This window comes from Muntiacus reevesi, chromosome 17 (assembly GCF_963930625.1).
Source record: "Muntiacus reevesi chromosome 17, mMunRee1.1, whole genome shotgun sequence".
Taxonomy (NCBI): Eukaryota; Metazoa; Chordata; class Mammalia; order Artiodactyla; family Cervidae; genus Muntiacus; species Muntiacus reevesi.
Window position 1 is genome coordinate 56,265,159 of NC_089265.1, and position 26,968 is coordinate 56,292,126.

A 26,968-nucleotide genomic window follows, 5' to 3' on the forward strand; every position below is an offset into this window, starting at 1 on the left:
TTATGATATTCTGTGTTTGTGTGAGGAAAATCAGAGGGTGAAGCATTTGCTGCAAATAACATTCATTTATTTTAAAGAGAGATCTGTCTTCACTGACATTTAGGCTATGGAGAGGTGCTGCTGAAGCAAAGTTGATAGATCGCAGCTCAAAAAAAAAAAAAAACAAAAAGGACAGAAAATGTTTTAAGGGTAAAAGAACAACCATCTCAAATGTCTGTGTTAATATATAGGAAAACTGGAAAAGAAAGCTACAAACAGATATGACTTAATAGGCTTCTTAAGAAGTCAAACTCCTAAGAAAACTACTTCAAAGAAGCCCTTTGAATTCTTTAGTCTGGTTGAAAGTGTTCACTTGCTTTCTAGTTTTTTATAGAAAAGTATAACAAACTGATACCTTGTCAGAGTTTGTTATTGTATTATTTAAATTACTACTTAGATTAATTTGTACAGATTTATAAATCTTTTTATCCCAGAATGTGATGAAATACAGTATTTGTGATTATTGCTATTAAAATTAGTCATATTTCTCATTATGTCAAGAACATGATCCTTTCAGGTAGTTGTTTTTAACATGAAATAATTCCAATTTGATCTACTGTATCCTTTCCAGGAACATAAAATACCTTGCATGTAAGGACCTCTTCGATGTAAGAGGATCTTTCATTTATCTAGGAATGATGCTGGAGAGCCCGTGAATGAGCACAGTGGAAAACCTGGTAATAGATACCTAGTCCACCTTTAGCTTTTCACTTGTTTGCTACACTGCAAAGCAATGGAAAGAGAATTTGGTAGGCTCAACATCCTGGAGATATTGATGTGACTCAGAGTAGTAATGGATTCCATATACCACTTGATTCTTCTGCCTGAGCAATGCAGGCTATAAAACCAGCTAATTAATCCACTTCTATTCTGAAACTGTAGGTTTGTATTGCTGTGACAGAGCGGAAGATCATGCTTGCCAAAGTGCCTGCAAGAGAATTCTGATGTCTAAGAAAACAGAAATGGAGATTGTCGATGGCCTCATCGAGGGTTGTAAGACCCAGCCTTTGCCTCAGGATCCACTTTGGCAGTGTTTTCTTGAAAGCTCACAGTCTGTTCACCCTGGAGTCACTCTGCATCCTCCTCCCTCCACAGGCCTTGATGGTGCTAAATTGCATTGTTGTTCTAAAGCAAACACTTCAACCTGTAGGTCAGTATCTCTTTTTCCTTTATTAAAACCAGTAGAAAATAGTATTTTAATGAATGAATTTAAGGACATGTGTGTTATATTCTTGCACTCTGTAGTGTTAAGAGTTCAGAAGATATAAAATCCCTCATTCATCCAGCAAGTGTTTATTGTGCATCATGTATATGTAGAACTTTGTTTTTGTACATTGAGCTAAAAGTACTGTGCTTTGGAGTGAGAGGATTAACATTGGCAGGGCATTAAATATTTAAAGATGATGCAATATGAATTCCACCCTTGAGGTTATCCTCAAGTAAGCCTACAATGTAGATGTTTTGACCTGACATCTAAGAGATATTCTTTTTGTTAAACTATGAAACTTTGAATTTAATCAACTTTTTGTGTGTATTGTTGAATAACCTGAGTTGACACTTGTATCTGGAATTAGACAGCAGTGTATTAGCATTTATTTAGGTGGTACACTTAGGGATAAAAAACTAACAAAACTATTTGTGTAGGCTCGAGGAAACACAATCTAGAGACAAGAATAAATGGAGATAAAGTAATGGTAGAACATAGATGAAACAGAAGTTTGCTTTATTAGAGATATTTTGGGTGAAAATGTACCACATGTTACTATAATATCCTGAAATAAATACGACATAGAAAGAGTGAAGCAGTCTCTTCTTGGGGTGGGGGTGGGGGTGGTGTTTGTTTTGGCCTCACTACACAGCTTGCAAGATCTTAGTTTCCTGACCAGAGATCAAACCCAGGCCCCCTGCAGTGGAAGCGTGGAGTCCTAAACACTGGACCAACAGGAAATTCCTCTGTGTTTCCTATATTGGATAGACTTTACCAAAAACTTGTGCCTAGAATAGCTCATTGAACTTTACCAAAGATATGAAAAACTTTGAAAACATCCAAAGAAAATTAGCAGAAGGACTAAAAGAGAAGTTAAGTTGGTCCTATGATTGGAAATTGGGTTACTGATATGAATTATAAATGTATACATTTGGGAAGGATCCTGAATAATTCTTTGAGTGTCTCCTAAAGAGTTGTGCCCTGTAGTCAACTGGAGATTGGAATGGCTGTGTCATCCAAGAAGAATTTCAGTAAGAAACACTACATCTCTTATCTTGATGTAAGGTTTTATGGTTTACTGAATGCTTTCTCTTTCATCTTGTCCATCTTCATGAAATCTGACAAGGCTGGTATCATCTTATGACTGATGTCAGTTTGTGCAATTCTTGTTTATATATAGAAAACTAACTTGAGATATTAAACAAGATCCAAGGTCATACAGAAAGTTAGGACTAGAGAAAGGACTGATTTTCCAGATCAAGGTGCCTGTTGGATCTTGGGACCTCAAGGTACCTCAACTTTCTCATCCCCATGATGTGTAAGCTCCACGGAGAGTAGGGACTTTGTTTCTTTTGTTCACCGCTGCATAGCCAGTGCCTTGAACAGGGCCTCACATGAAATAGGCACTCAATAGCTGTTGATAAAGTGAATGAGCAAACTTATAAAAGTAAAGATACCCTCCTCATAGACGTAATTGTGAGAGTCAAAGTGTGGCAGAGGTGGAGAATTTTTACTTGTGATTTTGCACATTCTGGTAGTATTAAAATTTTATATTCTGTATTACTTTTTTTATACTTTTATTACACTTATCAATATTAAAAATTAATGAGTATAATATGTGAAATCACTTTGGAAATGATCCTGATTTTGTTTCAGCTATATATATAATGCACCAAAGTTGCTTTGTAATCATCGAGTACTGAAATAGGAATACATACATACTACAATAATGTATATATAGTATATATTGCTATATATAATAGTTTATAGCAGCTTTGAAATTCTTAAAGTGTTTATATATAGGCTGTCTTGGTATATCTTAAGGACTATAAGTTGCTTGGGATACTTTTTCAGGGAGAAACCAGTGAGCCCTAAGTCTATAATGCTTCTTAAAAGGAGTCTGAGGATCAAGTTACAGTTTTGCCTCATGTGACTGGAACATAAATATAGTGGACTATGTCTTGGTAGAAGCAGAACCATGTGCTTTACATTTGCTGCTGCTGCTGCAAAGTAGCTTCAGTCATGTCCAACTTTTTGCAACCCTATGGCTCATGGCCTGCCAGGCTCCTCTGTCCATGGGATTCTCCAGGCAAGAATACTGGAGTGGGTTACCATGCCCTCCTCCAGAGGATCTTCCTGACCCAGGGATCAAACCTGCATCTCTTATGTCTCCTGCATTTGCAGGCAGGTTCTTTAAAGGTAAAAGAGAGATCAGAAATATAGAGGGGAATACTTGTGCCAAGAATAAGGATGTACAGATACTATGATTAAACATTAAATTGAGCACCAAGCTTTCTAGCAACCATGGCAAAGAGAAGAGATCAATGATAAAAGAAAGCTAACTTTTTCATGTAAAAGATTACTTTTAAATTCTAGAAGATAGGTCTTAGTCTTTTGATCTTGGTATATTTTTTTTCATTTATGTTCTAAAGCACAGTTCATAGAGTTTAAGTTTTATGCAAATCAAATATTCATTTGGCTCATCTGTATGTTTCTGTATTGTGCTTTTGTTTCAGAGAACTGTGTACTAAACTTTATAGCATGAGCTGGGGCAATACACAGAGTTGGCAAGAGTTTGATCGCTTTTGTGAATATAATCCAGTGGAAGTGTCCATGTTGACCTGTTTAGCTGATGTCCGGGAACCTTGCCAGTTGGGCTGTAGAAACCTTACTTACTGCACTAATTTTAACAATAGGTAAGAGCCAATTACTATACATGGAATGGAAGTATTTTATCATTAATTGTCTTGTTTTTAAATAAGTGAAAAAATATCATTTTAGCAGGAACTCTGCTAAAGTGTTCCTTAGCAGGAGTTCCTTAAGAACTCTGATTTTGTTCCTGCTAAGTTAAAAGGAAGTAGTATATCTTTATCATTTCATCTTTAAAGACTATATTCTATCTGGTGAATCACCACTGGGAAAGGAAGCACTATAACAAACCCACTTCTAATCTAAAGATGCTTCAAACTTCTAGAATGCAGAGTCCCTCTGCCTTCAATCTCCCATTCTCCCCCTCTCCCTTCCTCTGCACCACCAGTGAAAAAACAATTCATTGCAGAATAAAGCAGTGTGAACAATTTGCTCATACAAATACCCTCTTATGACAACTTGCTGTGAAGGACTGTCAGATTGGTTGGAGTTCACACTGTGAGTCCCCTATGTCATACAAAAGCTTTCTTTACAGAAGCAATTGAATAGGTGTTTTGTGAGATATCCATTATGGTAAGAAAAATGAGAGCCAAGAACTGAATTAATGGCTGAAGAAGGAATGAAGAAAACCAGGAAAGGGGCATCAGAAGCATAGGGAATGCTGTATCAGAGAAGCCAGAGAGGGAGAATTCCTAAAGAAAAGGGGGCTAGTTGATTTGTGAGGCACAGCCCAGAGATCAGAGGGCAAAAAGGAAGAGAATCAGTCAGTTGATCCAGAAGGAAGTTCATAGGATGTTTACCTCAAGCTAACACACCTTTGAGGTCTGTTATCTTAGTCCCTTGAGGTAAACACATAGGATGTTTACCTCAAGCTAACACACCTTGAGGAGTTTACCTCAAGCTAGCTCCATCCTCGTAAAAGTCTTCAGATTATTATTTTAAGAAAGAAAATTGAGATATCTTTACAAATAATATTAGCCAATAAGGACCTGGCTTAGAGGCTGAGCAAATTTGAAATCTATCAAATGTTTAAAGTTAAATTTGGACATATTACTAACTTGTGGTAATGTTGGAGCAGTTTGTATCGGACTAACACTCCTGTCAATACCAATTATGGCTATCATGGCGGGCTTGCTGAAGACCACTGACCTTTTGGGATTAACTGTATATAAGACTCCATATGAGAGGCTAAAAATATTGTATACAAGGATTCTTGATGTTCTTGGACAGATCCCTAAAAAATGCAGCGTATAGAAAGTATACAGAACAGATTACCAATGAGAAGCTGAGTATGGTTAAAGCAGAAGTGAAGTGAAGTGGCTCAGTCATGTCCGACTCTTTGTGACACCATGGACTGTAACCTTCTGGGCTCCTCCATCCATGGGATTTTCCAGGCAAGAGTACTGGAGTGGGCTGCCATTTCCTTCTCCAGGGGATCTTCCCGACCCAGGGATCAAACCCAGGTCTCCCGCATTGTAGTCAGAGGCTTTACCATCTGAGCCATCAGGGAAGCCCGGTTAAAGTGGAACCAGATGTTAAAAATCTAGGAGAGCAACTTCAGGGTGGCCAAATAGAAAAGGTGATTCTTCAAGCTGAAAAGGAACTAAGCCTGACAAGAAAAATGGTTCAGTGGAAACCATGGGATCCTTTACTGAAAGAGCCTCCTGCCAACCAATGGAAATGGCCAGTATAAACAGCCTTCAGTGACTTGTGTGTTGATAGGAAACTGATATAATTAAATATTTTTTATATTAAAAAAATACCAATTATTAGCTCTACAACGTACAAAAACACAATTGTTTTGAAGGCCTTTGAGACTGACCTAAAGCAGGAAGAACTACATCGCATGAAAGATAGAGACCACACTGAGTGAGGGCCACTTTTATCCAGCTTTTCCTTCATAGGCACTCTTAGTCCCCTGGCATGGCATATAGATTTCAAGCAAAAAGCAGCAGCATTGGACTGAGGAGTTAAGAGATCAGAGTTTGGGGCTGCCAGAGTAGCTGGATGTGGAGAAAGAAAATCCCAGAAAGGAGGGAACTGCAAAAGGAGATGACATAAAATCTGCATACAAACTCCTCTTAAATCCTTGAATTTGACAGAGTCATAGGGTACAAGGTTAACATAAAAAAGCAAATTGTATTTCTGTTTATTAGCAACAAACAATTAGAAAATGAAATTTATTTAAAAAATTATATAACTGCATAAAAAATATGAAATACTTAGAGATAAATTCAACAAAAGATGTACAATAACTCTACACTAGAAACCATAAAACTTTGCAAAAAGAAATTAAAGACAGAAAATACATGAAGAGATTCTAATCTATGTTATAGATTAGAACATCTTAATATTGTTAAGATGTTAATTCTCCTGAAACCAATTTGAACTCTAGTCAGTGCAATTTCTATCAAAATCCCAAATGACTTTTTAAAATAGAAAGTGGCAGTCTAATTCTAAAATTCATATGAAAATACAAAGAACCTAGAATACCTAAAACAGTATTTTTAAAGACTAAATTTGGAGACCTTACAGTACATGATTTCAAGACTTATCATAAAGCAATAGAAATTAAATCCGTATGATATTGGCATAAGTTTAGACAAACAGATCAATGACAAAGTAGAGAAGCAAGAGTAGACCCACACAGTGCTGAAACTTTATTTTCAACAAAGCAAAGCAACTCAGTGCAAAAGTAACATCTTTTCCACAAATAATGCAGGAACAATTGAATATCTGTGTGAAAACAGAAAAGAACCTTAACCTCTACCTCGCACCATAAACATTAATTCAAGATGGGTCATAGAAATAAAAACAAAAGCTAAAAATAAAAGCTTCTAGGAAAAAAAATAGGAGAATCTCTTGGCAACCATGATATAGACAAAGATTTTGTAGACAGGACACAATATATTAATTATAACAAAAAAAAAATAATAAACTGGAGTTCAATAGCAAACATTTTTGTTATCTAAAAGACACCATTTAAAATTTGAAAAGATAAGCCACAGTCTGAGAAAAAATATTTCCTACATCACACATGCACGTGCACACACACACACAATCACACACAGGTGCACTTGACAAAGGTATTATATCCAGGATGTATAAATAATTCCTATAACGGCATAGTAAAAGTCAAGCAGTCAAATTGAAAAATGGGCAAAAAAACTTCCAAAGACACTTCATCAAAAAAGACATCAAAACAAACACTTAGTATAGAAGAAGTTCATTACTATTAGTCATGCAAAAATGCAAATTAAAACCCCAATGAGATGCTTCCTGATACCAAATAGCTAAAATCAGAAGACTGCCAAGCATGTGCATGAAATGGAATTTTCATAATTTGCTACTGGGAGTATAAGATGTGTTTAAGTACTTTGGAAAGTTTTCTTGCAATTTCTTAAAAAGTTAAATCTGTGCCCTAGCAATTTCATTCTGAAGCATTTACCCAAGAGACATGAAAATATATGTTCCCCCAAAAGGCTTACATAGCAGCCTTATTCATAAGAACTCCAAAATGGGGAGCAGGAGCGGATAAATAAAACATCTATCAAGAAGAGAATGAAAGAACACATTGTGGTATTTGAACAATAGAATAGCTAGTACCTAGCCTGGAAAATCCCAGGGACGGCGGAGCCTGGTGGGCTGCCGTCTATGGGGTCGCACAGAGTCAGACACGACTGAAGCGACTTAGCAGCAGCAGCAGGAGAGAAAAAAAGCCAAACTACTGATAAACCCCAAAACACAGATGAATCTTATGTTGAGTGACAGAAGCCCAACCCAAAACACATCTACATGTATGAGTTCAAGAATAGAAAAAAGTAATCATTGAGGGTTAAGATCAGAAAGTCCTTGCCTCTGGCAGAAGGGGAAATTGCCTGGAAGAATGTATAAGGGAACTTTATGGAGTCATAGAAATGTTCTATATTTTATTTGGAGGTTTGATTATATGGATGAATATAATTCTCAAAACTTACTGAACTCTTAAGATCTTCACATTATATTGTATGTAAGTTAAACCCCAATAATATAGTATCTCAAATAAATTTTTAAAGTTAAAAAAATTTGTTCATTGAAAGACACCATTGAGAAAAAAATGAAAAGGCAAACCACAAGCTGACAGAAAATATTTGTAATACGTGTATCTGACAAAGAACTTAACGTCCAGAATATATAAAGAGTTCTTACAACTCAATAGTAAAAAGACAACTTAAAAAAAAATGTCAAAAGGCTGGAAAGATGCTTCACAAATGAAGATATCAAAATGGTCAATAAGTGCATGAAAAGGTGCTCAGTGCAATTAGTCATCAGCAAAATGCAGATTAAAACCAGTGATGTACCTCTACACAGAATTGAGTGACTAACTACAAAGCCTGACAAGCATGTAAATCAGCTAGAATTTTCATACTTTGCTGGCGAGAGCAGATGATATAACTGCTTTGGAAAACAGTGTGACAGTTTCTTAGAAAGTCATAACCCAACAGTGCCATTCACAGCCAGGGGAAAGAGACATGAAAACCAGAAGCAACCTGAATGTCTATGAATGCATAAACCAGCATTTCTCAAAGTGTGTCCTGTTTTCCCAAAACCCCATGAGATTAAAACTATTTTTATAATAATACTAAGACCTTATTTGCCTTTTTCACTCACAAGAGTGAATAGTGAAGTTTACCAGCTGCTTTAGGGTGTGATATGGCAACAGGTTGAATGCAGGGGCAGATATGAAAGTGCAGCTGTCTTCTATAAAGCCAGACATTAAAAGAGATTTTCAAAACTGTGAAGCAGACCTACCCTTCTCTTCCTTTTGTTAATGTGTAGTGGGTCTATCATTTTAAATGGATTAATAAGTAGTTTAAAAATCTCTCAGTTTTGATTTATAATATGATGATGGGGTGTTGATATATATAGTCTACATAAACAGAACTTTTTGAGAACTCAGTAGTTTCAAAAGTATAAATGGGTCCTGAGATCAAAAAGTTTGGGAACCACTGGGATAAACAAATTGTGATACATTTTTTAGTAAAATATGACTGAACAATAAAAAGAGCAAGCAATTTATATGCACAACATGAGTAAATCTCAAGATTCTTTAGCTCAAGATATTAGACCCAGAAGACTACATACAGTGTGATTCCATTTGAGAATTAATCTCTGGTGATCTGAATATGAATGGTGGTGGCCTCTGGGGTGCAGTAGCAGGGAAGGGCATTGACTAGATGGGGACACAAGGGAACTTTTTAACAGGATAGAAATGTCCCTCATTGGTTTGTATATGCCTGTGTGAATGTATATGTTTGTCAAATTGAACTAACCATAAGATCTATAAATTTTATTTTTATAAATTATACCTCAGTTTTTAAAACTTGAACTTATTTATTTTACGAGATGAAAGAAATCGTATGGTCTGAGATGATAGTCTACAGTGTTTTGAGGTTTTTAACTGCCTCACAAAAATCTGTATTATAAAGAAAAATTTCAATCAGAGTCTTAGTGCTGAGGTCTACTTTGAATCTTCATGCATTCAAAACTGACATTCTTTGGTGGGTTGTATGCACTTTCTTCTTTAAAAAAATTTTTTCCTGATATATTGGCATGTCAAGATTTTACACATGGCTTCTTTCTAGAAAATAATTGCCTCTTGATTCCTTCTGGCCTTTTTTCTCTTCAGGCCAACAGAACTTTTCAGGAGTTGCAATGCTCAGTCAGATCAAGGAGCCATGAATGACATGAAGCTGTGGGAAAAAGGAAGCATAAAGATGCCATTTATCAACATTCCCGTTCTTGACATTAAAAAGTGCCAACCAGAAATGTGGAAAGCAATAGCTTGTTCGCTGCAAATTAAGCCTTGTCATAGTAAATCACGGGGCAGTATTATTTGCAAGTAAGTTTCTTTCATCATAATGACTCTCCAGTTTTGGTTTGGACCCTCTATGATCTCTACCCACAGCCTATCTCTAGAGTCACCACCCCCACATGTCAAATGTTCTCCCACTTTTCCTTCTCTGCCTAAAATACTCTTCCTCCTACCCTGCATCTTTACTCGCCCACTGCCTGTCCTTCTTAGCCCCTCTTAAATTCCAGTCATTGCTGTGGAATCTTCCCAGATTTCTCCAGCTGATAAGTAGTTTATCCAAACTACAATTTCTATAGACCTTCATTTGTACTTTTCTCATGGAACTTAGTTCAAGAAATAGTGAGTACCTTCGATGCACAATTCTATTCGTTTATTTTAATATGTATATTTGTCTTATATCCTGTTAGCTTTGCTCTCCTTGAGGATAAACATTCTTCTTTGAACCTTTTTTTCTTATCTTTTCTCTCTTCTTTTTCTCCTCTTCAGGATGAGCACAATCCTAAAGTGCAATAGATATTCCAGAAATGTTTGATGAGTGAGAGACTTAGTAAATATAGTCAATAGGGTCTGTTCCTAATAAACGCTTCTGAGTGACTGACTTACTCAGCTCTGTTGTAGGACAAAGTTTGAAGGGCCTATTGTACAGCACAGGGAACTGTACTCAATATTTTGAAATAACCTATAAGGGAGAAGAATCTGAAAAAGAGTATATATATAGATACACACATAGATATACACACACACACACACATATATATATATAACTAAACCAGTTTGTTGTACATCTGAAACCAACACAGCATTATAAATCAACTATACTTCAATTAAAAAATCTTTAAGTAAATAGGAAGATAAAAAGAGGGAATCTGGATAAAATAAAGATGAAAGTTGCTGTGGTGTGTGAAACCAGAAGCATTAACTACATAGTAATCTCTGTCAGCTTCTCTTCAAGCATCTATTTTTTGCCAAAAACCTTTTCCAAAACCAAGTTAATATCCAGCCCCTAAGTTTCTGGGCACTTGATGACTGATTGCAGATTATTTCAATCTTGAATAGGGTCCAGATCCATTCTCTGACACGACTTGGGGGTGGCCTGAGTAGGGGAGAGTTGAGAAATAACTACTATGTGAAAGGCAAGCAGCAACAAGTGGGAAATTTATAGACCCTTAGCACAGAAACTTTATAGAGGGGTCAAATTTCTATTGAAGACAGAAAATTTTAAAGTAGTAGATTTCCCAGTTGTTATAGGCCAAACACTTTAATGTTGGTATAAACAGATATTTAAAAAGAGAAAGGCAGGAAGAGGAGTGAGGGGAGAAGAAAGGAAGAAGCAAGCATGCATGGGCCCTGAGAGAAAGGAATATGATTTCACAAAGAGCACATCAGACTAGCCTAGGTTAATTTCCTTCCAGTGACAGTGGAAAACCACATTGATAGTAGTGACAGTAGGCATGAGTGTAAAATTTGAGCAAGGCTTTTGATCTCAGGTCAGAGAAAGTTAGGGGTGCTTTGATAGTGTAGTACATTACTTACTCTTCAACCTAAGGTCTGCTGTCACTCCTATTCTCTTTTATCATGCACCTAACAAAGTGTGAAACATTGTTGAGTTGTAGAAACTCACTTTCTGAAAAGCTTCTGAAACAGAATTGATATTGGCTAGGCAACCTGAGGAGTGAGGAGGTTCCTCAAATCCTAAATTTGTATGTATTTTCCTTTTCAAGATCAGATTGTGTAGAGATTCTCAAGAAATGTGGGGACCAGAACAAATTCCCCGAAGACCACACAGCTGAAAGTATTTGTGAGCTTCTGTCACCCACAGATGACCTGGAGAATTGCATACCTTTGGATACATACCTCAGTAAGTACTTTTTTTTTTAATTTAAAGGCTTCTCCCTTCTATCTCTGCCCTTGATGTTTGCTTTCATGAGCATCTATCTGTTGAGAACATGTGGTTTGATGATAATATCTCATCTGCGGACTCTTATCTTATTTGCTTGCCCTTTTCAGCCCAGGAAAGAATTGTCATCTTAAAATATGTACACAGAGCAACTATCATTATCAGTCTGAGTGGGTAGTGAACTGTTGTCAATCAGAAATTTTTAGTGATGAGTCATGTGTCAGCATTCTCGAATAACCAGGTCTTTATCATTGCTGTCTCCTTACCATGATTTGATCAAGTAGAATTTCCCCTAGGGAGTCTTCAGCTTCAGCTTCTTGTCATCTAAATATCAGTGGAAGCTGAGCCAGGCATTGGCTTGGACTTACCCACCAAATAGGAAGTAAGGAATGATGGTCTGGTTTAGTACATGAAAATGGAGTTTTCTCTGTACCAAATACTCCTACCAAGAACTAGAAGAATAAGTTTCTATCTCCTCGAGGGATTCTGGAGCTAAGCTTCCTAGCAGAAGGTGACTGTGTGGTGGAAACCAGGGAATAAAATTCACAGACACTACGTAGTTAAGGGGCTTCTCTGGTGGCTCAGTAAAAGTCTACCTGCAATGCTGGAGGCCTGGGTTCGATCCCTGGGTTGGGACGATCTCCTGGAGAAGGGCCTGGCAACCCACTCCAGTATTCTTGCCTGGAGAATCCCCGTGGGCTGGTGGGCTATACAGTCCCTGGGGTCGCAGAGTCAGACATGACTGAGAGGCTAAGTACATATAGTTAAGAGAAGGGTTTAGGCTACCACTGAGGGGCTTAGTGCTGTGAGCTGGCTCAAACTAGCTTTATTTCCCTGTGTTAAGATAGGATTGAGTTCAACTGCAAATAATAGAACAGATGGAAGCAAAAGAAAGCCCAGAAACAAATAGTCTAGGGCTGTTACAGTGGAATCCAGGTTCCCTTTTCTTTCTCCACTATTCTTAGTGCTTGGCTTCCATCATCAAGGTTACTTCATGTACTTTACCATCACAACATGACTATTTTAATTTTAGCTACCTCTTGTAAGGGAAAACCACCCCTCATTGTATGGGAAGCTGGGAAAGATTTTTTATCTCTGGGCCCATTGCCAACCTGGTAGTAAGTAAAAAGAAAAGAGTGGGTACTACGTTTGCAGCTCACAATATCCACTATATTTTAATCAAGACAAACAGACCGTGTCCCTTAACCTTAGTGACAAGTGTAGGGGAAAAGAGAGCATTAGACTGACTAGAATCATAGGCCTCTGTGATTTTAAGCAGATGACTTCTGTGAGCCTCAGCTTCCCTATTTATAAAATGATAGGGCTGAATGAGATAAATTCCATAAGTCCTATACTCTATTAGCCTTAGAGTCTGAGTCTGGCCTAAAATCAAGTAAGCAAAATGAGTATATTCATAATCCTGAATGCCAATAGTGTAGTCAAATATATGTGTAGACAGAGACTATTTCAGTGGGAGGAAACTTAAAGAAATGCTTTTGTTTACATTTCAGTACTCTTAAAATGTCACACAGAGTTTGCCTTCCATATCCACAGGTTCTGCATTTGCAAACTGAAAATATTCAGAAAAAAAAACTCCAGAAAGTTACAAAAAGCAAACTTTGAATGTTGTATACCTGGAAATTACTTACATAACATTTACATTTCATTTATAGCTATTTACATCATATTTACATTGTATTAGGTATTATAAATAATCTGGAGATAATTTAAAGTACGCGGGAGAGTGTGCTTAGGTTATGTGCAAATTCTACACCATTTTATATTAAGGACTTGAGCATTCTCAGAATTTGATATCCATGGGAGTGTTGGAATCAACCTCCCACAGATACTGAGGGATGACTGTATATTAAGTGAGATTTTTCCTTGGTCATTATTTAATAAGTTAACCAATATGGTCATGGTATATGGTTCATCTTACCATAATAAATTATCATTATTTATGGTGAATGTGCTAAATTATCCCTCTTAGACATAAGCATCTATTTGACCACCTTATTCAAAATATATGTTACATTCCATCCCTTTATACTGCTTATAGTTATATGACTTTTTACTTACATTCATACACACACACATGCAGAGTCTATTTATTGTCTATTTCCTGACCAAAATATAAGCTATAGAGATTTGCCTTTTTTGTTCACTTCTGTATCTCCAGAACCTAGAACCTTGCCAGGCATTATCATAGGCACCCAATAAATAAACAAATAAATAAATGTTTGTTTATGCTAAATGCACAGTTGATCAGGAAGTCTATTTCAATAACTCACTTGAATCAGACCTCATGTTGTTGTTCACTCCCTCAGTTGTGTCCAGTTCTTTGCCACCCTATGGACTGCAGCACGCCAGGCTTCCCTGTCCTTCACTATCTCCCAGAGTTTGCTTAAACTCATGTTTATTGAGTGGATGATGCAAACCAACCATCTCATCCTCTGCCACCCTCTTCTGCTCCTGCCCTCAATCTTTCCCAGCACCAGGGTCTTTTCTGTTGAGTCAGCTCTTCACATCAGATGGCCAAAGTATTGGAGCTTCAGCTTCAGCATCAGTCCTTCCAATGAATATTCAGGGTTGATTTCCTTTAGGATTGACTGATTGGATTTCCTTGTTGACCAACAGACCCTCAAGAGTCTCGTCCAGCACCACAGTTTGAAAGCATCAATTCTTTGGTGCTCAGCCTTCTTCATGGTCCAACTCTCACATCAATACATGACTACTGGAAAAACCATAGCTTTGACTATACAGACCTCATTAGCTGTCCATTAGTTCCAGATGTCATTAATTCAGACAATTTACAGACCTCTTCTACTCTTTTGGGTGTTTAAACTGATCTGTTTTTGTTTTCTCAGGGCCAAGTTCTTTAGGTAACATTGTTGAAGAGGTGACTCATCCTTGTAACCCAAACCCTTGCCCTGCCAACGAGCTCTGTGAGGTAAACCGGAAAGGTTGTCCATCTGGTGATCCCTGCCTTCCATACTCCTGTGTTCAGGGTAAGAGGTGGGGTGGGGTGTGGGATGGGCAAGGGTATGTGCTGCTGTTGTTTCTTTATAGGAGTTATCTTTGTAATGAGATTATTTTCTAAATTATGTTTTTCAAATAAACATGTATTATTTATGTAAGCAGAGGAAGACAAAAAAATAATTTTCAGTAGTCATTTAGATTGTAAACTTATTTCACTTTCAAAACCAGATTCTCATAATGAGTCATAAGGTTCTTGACAACCAAAGGAAAAAAGAACCTTGGGCTAGTTTTTTGTACTTGGTCTTCTGTGTTGTAATGTTTGAGAAAATGTACTGCACATTATTCATGTTTTTTTCTTTTCTTTTCCTTTAATACATAGAGAAATAGTGTTCTCAATTGGATGTGTACTTATCTTCATAAATTTAATGTTGTGCTGGAATGCAAAATATTTTAAGGCTGAAAAATTTTTATCCCATAGAATATTTATGATCTTTATCTCTGTGTGGGCCCCTTTAGAATATGTGTGCTTTCTTTTACCTATTTTCCAATTGAAAATATTTCTTTGTCATGTTAGAATCAACATTTTTAAACATGTGAAGTAAAAAGGAACAAAATATTAAATAAGCATATCTCAAAGGGCCCTTTATAATGTTTGTGTAATACTTAGAAAAAATGGAGTAGCCATCATGGTCAACAAAAGAGTCCGAAATGCAGTACTTGGATGCAATCTCAAAAATGACAGAATGATCTCTGTTTGTTTCCAAGGCAAACCATTCAGTATCACGGTAATCCAAGCCTATGCCCCAACCAGTAACGCTGAAGAAGCTGAAGTTGAACGGTTCTATGAAGACCTACAAGACCTTTTAGAACTAACATCCAGAAAAGATGTCCTTTTCATTATAGGGAACTGGAATGCAAAAGTAGGAAGTCAAGAAACACCTGGAATAACAGGCAAATTTGGCCTTGGAGTACGGAATGAAGCAGGGCAAAGGCTAATAGAGTTCTGCCAAGAGAACACACTGGTCATAGCAAACACCCTCTTCCAACAACACAAGAGAAGACTCTACACATGGACATCACCAGATGGTCAACACCGAAATCAGATTGATTATATTCTTTGCAGCCAAAGATGGAGAAGCTCTATACAGTCAGCAAAAACAAGACTGGGAACTGATTGTGGCTCAGATCATGAACTCCTTATTACAAAATTCAGACTTAAATTGAAGAAAGTAGGGAAAACCACTAGACCATTCAGGTATGACCTAAATCAAATCCCTTATGACTATACAGTGGAAGTGAGAAATAGATTTAAGGGACTAGATCTGATCCTGATGAACTATGGACGGAGGTTCATGACACTGTATAGGAGACAGGGATCAAGACCATCCCCATGGAAAAGAAATGCAAAAAGGCAAAATGATTGTCTGAGGAGGCCTTACAAATAGCTATGAAAAGATGAGAAGTGAAAACCAAAGGAGAAAAGGAAAGATATTCCCATTTGAATGCAGAGTTCCAAAGAATAGCAAGGAGAGATAAGAAAGCCTTCCTCAGCGATCAGTGCAAAGAAATAGAGGGAAACAACAGAATGAGAAAGACTAGAGATCTCTTCAAGAAAATGAGAGATACCAAGGGAACATTTCATGCCAAGGTGGGCTCGAGCTCAACAAAGGACAGAAATGGTATGGACCTAACAGAAGCAGAAGATATTAAGAAGAGGTGGCAAGAATACACAGAAGAACTGTACAAAAAAGATCTTCATGACCCAGATGATCACGATGGTGTGATCACTCACCTAGAGCAAGACATCCTGGAATGTGAAGTCAAGTGGGCCTTAGGAAGCATCACTATGAACAAAGCTAGTAGAGGTGATGGAATTCCAGTTGAGCTATTTCAAATCCTGAAAGATGGTGCTGTGGAAGTGCTGCACTCAATATGCCAGCAAATTTGGAAAACTCAGCAGTGGCCACAGGACTGGAAAAGATCAGTTTTCATTCCAATCCCAAAGAAAGGCAATGCCAAAGAATGCTCGAATTACCACACAATTGCACTCATCCCACACACTAGTAAAGTAATGCTCAAAATTCTCCAAGTCAGGCTTCAGCAATACGTGAACCATGAACTTCCAGATGTTCCAGCTGGTTTTAGAAAAGGTAGAGGAATCAGAGATCAAATTGCCAACATTCGCTGGATAATCAAAAAGCAAGAGTTCCAGAAAAACATCTATTTCTGCTTTATTGACTATGCCAAAGTCTTTGACTGTGTGGATCACAATAAACTGTGGAAAATTCTGAAAGAGATGGGAATACCAGACCACCTGACCTGCCTCTTGAGAAACCTGTATGCAGGTCAGGAAGCAACAGTTAGAACTGGACATGGAACAACAGACTGGTTCCAAATAGGAAAAGGAGTATGTCAAGGCTGTATATTGTCACCCTGCTTATTTAACTTATGTGCAGAGTACATCATGAGAAATGCTGGGCTGGATGAAGCACAAGCTGGAATCAAGATTGCCAGGAGAAATATCAATAACCTCAGATATGCAGATGACACCACTCTTATGACAGAAAGTGAAGAAGAACTAAAGAGTCTCTTGATGAAAGTGAAAGAGGAGAGTGAAAAAGTTGGCTTAAAGCTCAACATTCAGAAAATTAAGATCATGGCATCTGGTTGCATTACTTCATGGGAAATAGATGAAGAAACAGTGGAAACAGTGTCAGACTTTATTTTTGGGGGCTCCAAAATCACTGCAGATGGTGATTGCAGCCATGAAATTAAAAGACGCTTACTTCTTGGAAGGAAAGTTATGACCAACCTAGACAGCATATTAAAAATCAGAGACATTACTTTGCCAACAAAAGTCCATCTAGTCAAGGCTATGGTTTTTCCAGTGGTCACGTATGGATGTGAGAGTTGGACTGTGAAGAAAGCTGAGCACCGAAAAATTGATGCTTTTGAACTGTGGTGTTGGAGAAGACTTGAGAGTCCCTTGGACTGCAAGGAGATCCAACCAGTCCATCCTAAAGGAGATCAGTCCTGGGTGTTCATTCGAAGGACTGATGCTGAAGCTGAAACTCTAATACTTTGGCCACCTCATGCGAAGAGTTGACTTTTTGGAAAAGACCCTGATGCTGGGAGGGATTGTAGGCAGGAGGAGAAGGGGACGACAGAGGATGAGATGGTTGGATGGCATCACCAACTCAATGAACATGATTTGGGTAAACTCTGGGAGTTGGTGATGGACAGGGAGGCCTGGCGTGCTGCGATTCATGGGGTCGCAGAGAGTCAGACATGACTGAGCGACTGAACTGAACTGAACAGATATCAGCTATAGCATCATAATAAATCTTGTTAAAATTGAAAATAAATGGATTTTCGTTAAGTCCAATCAAGTATTCAGTTTTCTTTGAATTTAAGATGTGTCTTCATTCCATCTCTAAAATTTTTCTGACCAGATTATTCTAAAATTACTCTCAGTTGCCATGTTATATTTTTTAAACATCTGTAATTTTAAAATGTATTTGATAAGCCCTAAAAATTTTTAAGAACTACTTATCTTATAGCTTTTTTGTAAGAACTATCGCTAACTTTGGGAAATATGTCCTTTAATCACCACCACTTCACAGACGGAACATGGAATTTTTGTTTGTTTGTGGCCAGTGAACCAAAGCAATTCCCTAGTTTAGTGAAAGTTTTATTACGTAATCTTTAGTGGCCACACAATATCTACAAAACTTATGTGAAGTATATCTGATATCACAAAACAATATCAGGGAACAGTACCAGCTCTCTCAGCTCATTTTTGTCCCTACAGGCTGCAAATTGGGAGAAGCATCTGATTTTATTGTCCGTCAAGGGACACTGATCCAGGTGCCATCATCTTCAGGGGAAGTTGGTTGTTACAAAATTTGCTCATGTGGGCAAAGTGGACTCTTAGAAAACTGTATAGAGATGCACTGTATAGACCTTCAGAAGTCTTGTATTGTTGGAGGAAAAAGAAAAAGTGAGTCTTGAACTGTTTTTATTTGTTTTTTTGTTTTATTTTGTTTTTTTTTGTTGTTGTTGTTGTTTTTCTTTCAGTGGGTTTTGTCATACATTGATATGAATCAGTCATAGAGTTACACGAATTCCCCATCCCGGTCCCCCATCCCACCTCCCTCTCCACCCGATTCCTCTGGATCTTCCCAGCCCAACAGGCCCAAGCACTTGATTCATGCCTCCCACCTGGGCTGGTGGTCTGTTTCACCATAGATAATATACATGCTGTTCTTTCGAAACATCCCACCCTCCCCTTCTCCCACAGAGTTCAAAAGTCTGTTCTGTACTTCTGCGTCTCTTCTTCTGCCCTGCATATAGGGCCATCGTTACCATCTTTCTAAATTCCGTATATATCTATTAGTATACTGTAATGTTCTTTATCTTTCTGGCTCACCTCACTCTGTATAATGGGCTCCAGTTTCATCCATCTCATTAGAACTGATTCAAATGAATTCTTTTTAACGGCTGAGTAATATTCCATGGTGTATATGTACCACAGCTTCCTTATCCATTCGTCTGCTGATGGGCATCTAGGTTGCTTCCATGTCCTGGCTATTATAAACAGTGCTGCAATGAACACTGGGGTGCACGTGTCTCTTTCAGATCTGGATTCCTCAGTGTGTATGCCCAGAAGTGGGATTGCTGGGTCATATGGCAGTTCTATTTCCAGTTTTTTAAGAAATCTCCACACTTGTTTTTAACACAAGATTAGTTGTGTTAACTTGGTAGGGAGAACACTGGATGGCTTCCTCACCAGGGAGTAAAAGTCTACAAATCAGATGTTGTAGGGAAGTATTTTTCAAACTGTATGGAACAGAAGGGCTTCTAAGGAACCGTCTTAGAAGCCTCATCAAGAAGGCACCACTACCAGCTGGTAGTGACGAGCACTGAACTCTTAGCTGTGTGCCAGTACTGCACCGAGCCTTGGCCTGTGTTATCTCGTTAAATCCTCCCAGATGTTTAATACAGGTACTGTGTAAGGAAGCTGATGCTTAGAGAGGTCACCCAACTAGTAAATGATCAAAGCAGAATTCAGTCCTAGGCCTATCTGACAACAACGCCCTTGCCCTCCACAGGCAAGGACACAGGTCTGCTCCTTCCCACCCATTTCTCAACAGTCTGTCTCTGCTTTGCCCCTTTCCCAGAAGTAAAACCCAGAGGTTGACATCATGGGAAGCAAAGGGATGGGAACTGCACTGTTAGTTAGGGGTTGGGAGAGAGCACATTAAGAGTGCCTCCCCGTTTGATCACCTTCTCTAAAAGTCTGAGGGTCTTACTTTCTCATTGCTTCCTTAAACCATCTTTTGCTAATAGCCCTTAGTAACTCTTCATATCAATATATAACCTCAAAAACTGTGGGGAAAAAATACCACTTTTGAGAATGTGTTCCCCACCCCACCTGCTCATTCTGCTACCTCTACATCCATCCCCTTACCCATCAACTAAAGTAGTTCAGCTTTTATATGCCTCTTGTTCTACTCTTCTGTGTGAGATCTTACTTTAAGAAGAGTACTTTTGACTAAAAAGAGCTTGCAAATTTCTGCTTAGACCAGCAAGTCAGGTATTCATTGCTTAGTCCATATTCTAATTAGCTAAAATGTAACATAGGTACCTTGAATCACAGAAAACATCAGAAGATAAACTCATTCTTTCCATAAATTTTCACTGAGTAAATACCTTTTCTGTACAAAAGAACCTGGGATGAGGAATTGAAGTCATGCTTTACATGATAAGATAGAGAATTTGGAGCAGTCTAGTGAGATGAGCATATTAGGGGTTTGGAGGTGATATGGTAGGAGGTCAATATGAAAATACCAGTATTACAAGTTTAATTCCCTAGTTTATATATTCAGAAGTCATCTTTCAAGAATTTCTATTTTAAAACTTTTTAAACTATGTAATTCTTTATTTGTGATATATTTATAAACTCATGACACAGATCAGCATTTTATTTCCCTTTTCCTCAGGTCATGGAACTTCCTTTAACGTCGACTGCAATATCTGCTCTTGTTTTGCTGGCAGCTTGGTGTGTTCCACCCGCTTGTGTCTCAGTGAGCACAGCTCAGAAGATGACCGTCGTACCTTCACAGGTAACCGTGCTCATCTAGCAGCTTTCCTCACCCTCTGTACCCGTTCTCCTTTGAAGGCAGCGTCTCGTTAACTGCAAACGTGCACAGTAAAGTAAACACATAACCTGAGAGCAGGGTACTTTGCTCTCTGGATTGCTTCCTCCTCTATAAATTGAAGGCATTAAAGTAAGTGGTTCCTTAAGGTCCTTTTGAAATTCCATAAGTCAAAAAGAGCAGGGCCAGTGATTGGTATAGTTTTAGTTAAATGGAATTTTTCTACCCATTTACCCCTACCATTATAGTTTAAAGTGTCCATGTATTTTGTAAATTTGCTTTTGTGTTTGTTTTTTTTAAACCATGTTCTTCCTTGTCCTACCTTGGCTTACTGGATTCATATAGGCAGGGACCCCTACAAACAAAGCTACTGGAAGAAAAAGTAAAGAATATTTCTCCCAATCTAGATATAAAATCTATAATTTAGATATGTCAAGTCTGGGGGTTTTCTGGAATGTTGAAGAGTGATAACAGTAGCAAGACAAAGACAGAGGCTGTAAACACCTTACATAGATTCCTTCCATTCATATCTCCTTAGAGAGGGGAAATAACAGGGAAGTAACTTGGGAAATTATTGTAATTTTGAAACTTAATTTTTATGAACAGTCAATCAAGAATACTACTTTCTTGACTTTCCTAGGCTTTATGCTGCTGGTATTACGCTCACATCAGCCACAGTAACAAGGTTAGTGAGATGAGACGCTCTTTTCTTGAGAAGAAACTCCAATTGTCAACAGCAACAGCATAGTTGCCAGTATTCACTGGTATCTACTTTTCCCCCAAATCTGGTCTGGGCAAAAAGGAGTTAGGTAGTTGCCCTTAAACCATTTCTTGCTGCTGCTGCAGCAGCTTGACTTTGAGCTGGTATTACACATGGAATAGGGTAGGAGGAGAACAGAATAGGATTTACCAACCTTGTATCTCCTGCACATTGGAAATAAAAGGGAGATCAGAAACAAGAAGTGAACTCAGGCTGATGGGGAAGTAGGGGCAGGGCCAGCTCCAACCCGTCCTCTATCCACCCTAACGAGCACCAAGGTTTGCTGCTTTTTTGTCTTGTTGTCGTTGTCCTTTATTTTTATCCTTTATCTGCTGTGCTCTGGTGGGGACAGTTCATTCTGCCTAGAGAAACCGAAAAATGATGTGGGATGAGAAATGAACTAAAGATTTACAAGGAAGACTTTTCCTTATTGACTTACATCACAGTGTTTTTAGAAGTTGAAGTTTATAGCTAGCAGGACCCTTTCTCCCTGTAGTGTGTAGCCCCTCATGTCCTGGGATGAGTTACATTAATGACTGTTTAACGGGAGTTCCCTGGTAGTCCAGTGGTTAGTGCTCCACACTTTCACTGTCGAAGGCCTGGGTTCTATACCTGGTCGAGGAACTAAAATCCCATAAGGCATGCGACACAGACAAAAAAAAAGACAATTTAGCTAGCAGACTCTAAGGAGATTTTACTGGCCACAAAGTATACACATTTGGGGGGACTCAGATAGGGCCCCAGTCCACACAGGACTCAGAAGGAGATGTTCATAAAAATTCTTAAGCTTTAAGTTACAATAACTTCGCAAGTTACTAACTTCTTGTTCTTCCCCCTCCCTAAGGAAGTGGAAAGAATCTATGTGAGGCATTTACAACCTTCATTCTTTGTCTTGTTTTTTGGTATTATCCTTGAACATTCTGGAAATTCCCTTTTATATATCAGATTGGGAGAAACATTCTTTACCTTTCCTACCCGTAGTTTAATTTGCAAGGATCTCTATCCCTGGGATCAAGATCTGGAAGCCCTCAGTTAGCAGGCAATAAATGGAACAAAGAAAAGTCTTTGTGCAGACAAATGACTTTTCAGAACCTTGCCACCTTTAAAAACACTGAGATGGGAGGATTCCGCCCCCCCCCCCCCGCCTCCATACAGCCCCCCCCCACCCCCGACCTAATGTTAAATTCTGTGTTAACCTGAGACCTCTGGCTGCTTGTCAGTGGTTTAACCTTAATTAGTAAACAGAGGAAGGGGCCATACAAGAGCAATCGCTGAGGTGCTCTCCCCCTCCAGGTCTGCCCTGCAACTGTGCAGATCAGTTTGTACCCGTTTGTGGGCAGAATGGACGCACTTACCCCAGCGCATGCATTGCTCGCTGTGTGGGCCTCCAGGACCATCAATTTGAGTTTGGATCATGCATCTCAAAGGATCCATGTACTCCTAATCCCTGCCCAAAAAACCAAAGGTAAGTCAAATGCCTCCTTGTCTTTTTCAACTGAAGGTCGCCACTTACTCTATACCAGACAGTAAAAATACAAAGATGAATTAAGATGCTCTCCCCTGAGAAGTTAGAGTCTCGAGGGAAAGATCCAGGTAAAGCTGCTTGGTAATATGCTGTGATTGGGGGCCCAGAGGAACCTGGGAAAGCCTCTAGGGCATGTGGTAGTTAGCTGGGAAAACGAGAAGACTGCCAGCAAGGTGTACGGTAGAGGAAAAGTGGTATTCATGAAGGCAGGGAGAGTAACCAGAGCAAAGCTCGTGGCTGCTAATGAGAGAGCATGGCGTCTGCCGGAAGCTAGACCAGTTCTGTAAGACAGAAACAAAGAGTGAGGCCAGGAGAAGCAGCAGCTAAGACGAGAGAAGTGGATGCATTCTTATCATTAGCTCCTGGTGCCTGGTAGCAATAGCAAATAGTCTACTTAAAACCCGCCTCCACTGCAGGGGTCGAGCATGGGAAATCTCTGGAGGTGCACTTTCAGTATTTTATGAAGTTATTTGTTTAGGGACTCCTCTCTCTCTGGTTTCCTCAGGAGCTCAGAGTGCAGTTGATGTCACCTTAGTGATGGATTTCTGCTTGAGGTGGTCGCAGGTTAAGGGTACTGCTGATTCTCTTAGGTTTCAAGCTTCTGGAATTGAAGTTTTCACTGACTGCCTCAGAGAGCTGAGTAAGACACGCCCCAGCACCACAGTCCTTGCTTATTGTGGAGAATAAGCAATTGCTTCTGTATCCCAAAAACCTTTGTGCAGTATGAATGGAGGGAAGGAAAAGTTTTCTCTTGTGTTGAATTTATTTTAACAAATTTAAATTCTCTTTTAGCAAAGAGAACTGGTCCCTGTCTAGCAAAGTTTACATCATGAAAACTAAGCCCAAAGGGTTGTTCTGCAAAGAAGATAGGGTGTTATGCATAAGAAAACATGATAAAGAAATGAGTCAAAAGGGTAACATAGTTGTGTCGTGACATAGAATTGAGGGTTGCTTTGGTATCTGCTTATCTCTTTGCTTCCTTCTATTTGGTAACCTTTCTGAATAAGATTGACCTGCTTTTATAATAAAACCATAAATCTCAAAAATGGGAAGGCCTGGCTGGGTATGATACAAAATCAATATTAAAGAACAGTTTGAAAAATACGACTACATGAAAATGAAGTTTTTCTGCATGGTAACAAATGACAAACTAAGAGAAATCGTAAGAAAAAGGGGTTTCAGTACAATCTCTGATAATATAAAGAACCCCTACAAGTCAATATGAAAATGATGAACAACTTAATATATTAATAAAAAATAGGCAAAGATCTATAACCAGTGGAAAATGGACCAAGGACATAAACATAGGAAAAGAAATACAAATGCTTCTTAAACACTTAAAAAGATGCTTTTATTAGTTGGGGGGAGTAACTCTAGCTACTGTATACAAACCCCCAAATATACATAGTGGAAATTCAAATACAGTCCATTTGGGTGATCAGCAGGTGGCCTTCCACATATGATTCAGAAACTTAGGATCTTTCCATCTAGCAACTCAGCCAGCTCCTACAGCCTCTAGTCCTCTGTCAGGCAAATAAGAGAAGGGAGATGATGGAGGTTGCTCCTGAAAAGCTTTTATAGGCCAAGTTAAAATTCATCTCTACTTGTAGCCACATTCCATTGTCTAGAACTTATTCATTTGGCCGACACTTCCAGGGAGGCTGGGAAATGTAATCTAGATGTATGCCCAGGAAGAAAATTAAATGAATTTGATGAATGAGCTCTAGCCAATCTACCACAAAGCTTAACCTCTCTCATATTAAGAGAAATATAAATTAAAACTACAGTTGTGTACCATTTTCCACCTACCAGATTGGTAAAGATATAAAAGTTTGATAATGAAATATAGGGAAATAGGCACTCCTATACAAGAGAGGATTGGGACAAAGATTGGTACCTCCTCTATGGAGGGCAGTTTGGTCAAGCATATCAAAATTATAAGTACACATGCTTTTTGAGTCAGCATGTATAAATGCTTGTTCTTATATAAAATATCTCTGAAAGAATAAATAAGAAGTTGGTAATAAGTGATTACCTCCAGGGAAGGTGGCTGGGATACAGAGAATAGGCAGGAGACTTAATTTTCAGTATATACAATTTTGTCTTTTCATTTTCTCCATGGGCTTGTATTATCTGTTCAAAAAATAGTTGTTTTAAAAATAGAAGTTTGAAAATAAATGAAGTCGTATTCATTCATCAAGTATCTACTGTTGTACTGATCTTTCTAAACACTAAGACAGTAGTCAACAAGACCAAGTCCCTGCCCCAATAGTGTTTATTTTAATTTGTTGCCCCCGCCCTGATTCTCAGCCTTTCCTGTTGATCCTCTTATTTCTGTGTATTCAAATTAGTAATGTTTTTCGTTCCAAAATTACCAAATTTCTCGTGATATTCTTTGTTCTCATTCCTTCATGTTAGTAGATAGTGAAGTTCTAAATAGTCTTCTTTTTCATTTCTCTTCAAATGTCTTAAATTTCTATAAAATTATGACTTAATGCATTCCAATTTCTTTCTTCTAGTTTTTTTGAGATAGACTTGACATGTAGCCCTGTATAAGTTTAAGGTGTACAGCGCAATGATTTGATTTACGTGCATCATGAAATAACTACCACAGTAAGTTTAGTGAGCATCTATCATCTTGAAGAAATTGAAAAAAAATTTCTTCTTTGTGCTAAGAACTCTTGGGATTTAGTCTCTTAATAACTTCCATATATAACTCTCAGCAGTGTTAATCATATTTATCATGTTGTACATTACATCACTATGTTATAACTAGAAGTTTGTTATCTTTTGACTCAGTTCAGTTCAGTTCAGTCACTCATTCATGTCCAACTCTTTGCCACCCCATGAACTGCCAGCACACCAGGCTTCCCTGTCCATTTGTCACCAACTCCCGGAGCTTGCTCAAACTCATGTCCATTGAGTCAGTGAAGCCATGCAACCATCTCATCCTCTATCGTCCCCTTCTCCTCCTGTCTTCAATCTTTCCCAGCATCAGGGTCTTTTCCAATGAGTCATTTCATCACATCAGTTCTCTCAATGAATATTAAGGACTGATTTCCTTTAGGATTGACTGGTTGGATCTCCTCGCAGTCCAAGGGACTCTGAAGAGTCTTCTCCAACACCACAGTTCAAAAGCATCAATTCTTCAGCACTTAGCTTTCTTTATGGTCCAAATCCCACATCCATACATGACTACTGGGAAAACCATAGCTTTGACTAGATGGACTTTTGTTGGCAAAGTAATGTCTCTGCTTAATATGCTGTGGTTGGTCATAGCTTTTCTTCCAAGGAGAAGTGTCTTTTAATTTCATGGCTGCAGTCACCATCTGCAGTGATTTTGGAGCCAAAAAATAAAGTCTCTCACTGTTTCCACTGTTTCCCCATCTATTTGCCATGAAGTGATGGGGCCAGTTGCCATGATCTTTGTTTTTTGAATGTTGAGTTTTAAGCCAACTTTTTCCACTCCTTTTTCACTTTCATCAAGAGGCTCTTTAGTTCCTGTTTACTTTCTGCTCTAAGGGTGATTTCATCTGTATATCCGAGATTATTGGTATTTCTCCCAGCTGTCTTGATTCCAGCTTGTGCTTTGTACAGTCCAGCATTTCGCATGATGTACTCTTCATTGACTGACTGACTGACTCTGCATTTAAGTTAAATACGCAGGGTGACAATATACAGCCTTGACGTACTCCTTTCCCAATTTGGAACCAGTCTGTTGTTCCATGTCTGGTTCTGACTACGTTCATCTAAGTCTCCCTCCCCTCACCTTTTGCCTCTGGCAACCACATATCTGATCTTTTCCTATGAGTTTGTCTGTTTTAAAGTATAATTGACCTACAACTCTGTGTTAGTTCCTGGTATAAACATAGTGATTCAATATTTCTATACATTTTGAAG

General features: G+C 38.4%; 1 protein-coding gene and 1 pseudogene across 1 annotated transcript in view; both read left to right on the top strand.

The window, feature by feature from the left end:
- The window catches only part of RECK (reversion inducing cysteine rich protein with kazal motifs), a 77,314-nt gene that overhangs the window by 41,520 nt on the left and 8,826 nt on the right, over window positions 1-26,968 (top strand). The window contains exons 9-16 of the mRNA XM_065908239.1: window positions 922-1,189; window positions 3,763-3,942; window positions 9,564-9,776; window positions 11,471-11,607; window positions 14,514-14,654; window positions 18,437-18,625; window positions 20,628-20,750; window positions 22,837-23,008. Of these exons, the coding sequence (XP_065764311.1) occupies window positions 922-1,189; window positions 3,763-3,942; window positions 9,564-9,776; window positions 11,471-11,607; window positions 14,514-14,654; window positions 18,437-18,625; window positions 20,628-20,750; window positions 22,837-23,008 (1,423 nt within the window). The remainder of the gene's footprint in view (window positions 1-921; window positions 1,190-3,762; window positions 3,943-9,563; window positions 9,777-11,470; window positions 11,608-14,513; window positions 14,655-18,436; window positions 18,626-20,627; window positions 20,751-22,836; window positions 23,009-26,968) is intronic.
- On the top strand, window positions 5,018-5,588 carry LOC136148755 (NADH dehydrogenase [ubiquinone] 1 alpha subcomplex subunit 5-like; annotated as a pseudogene).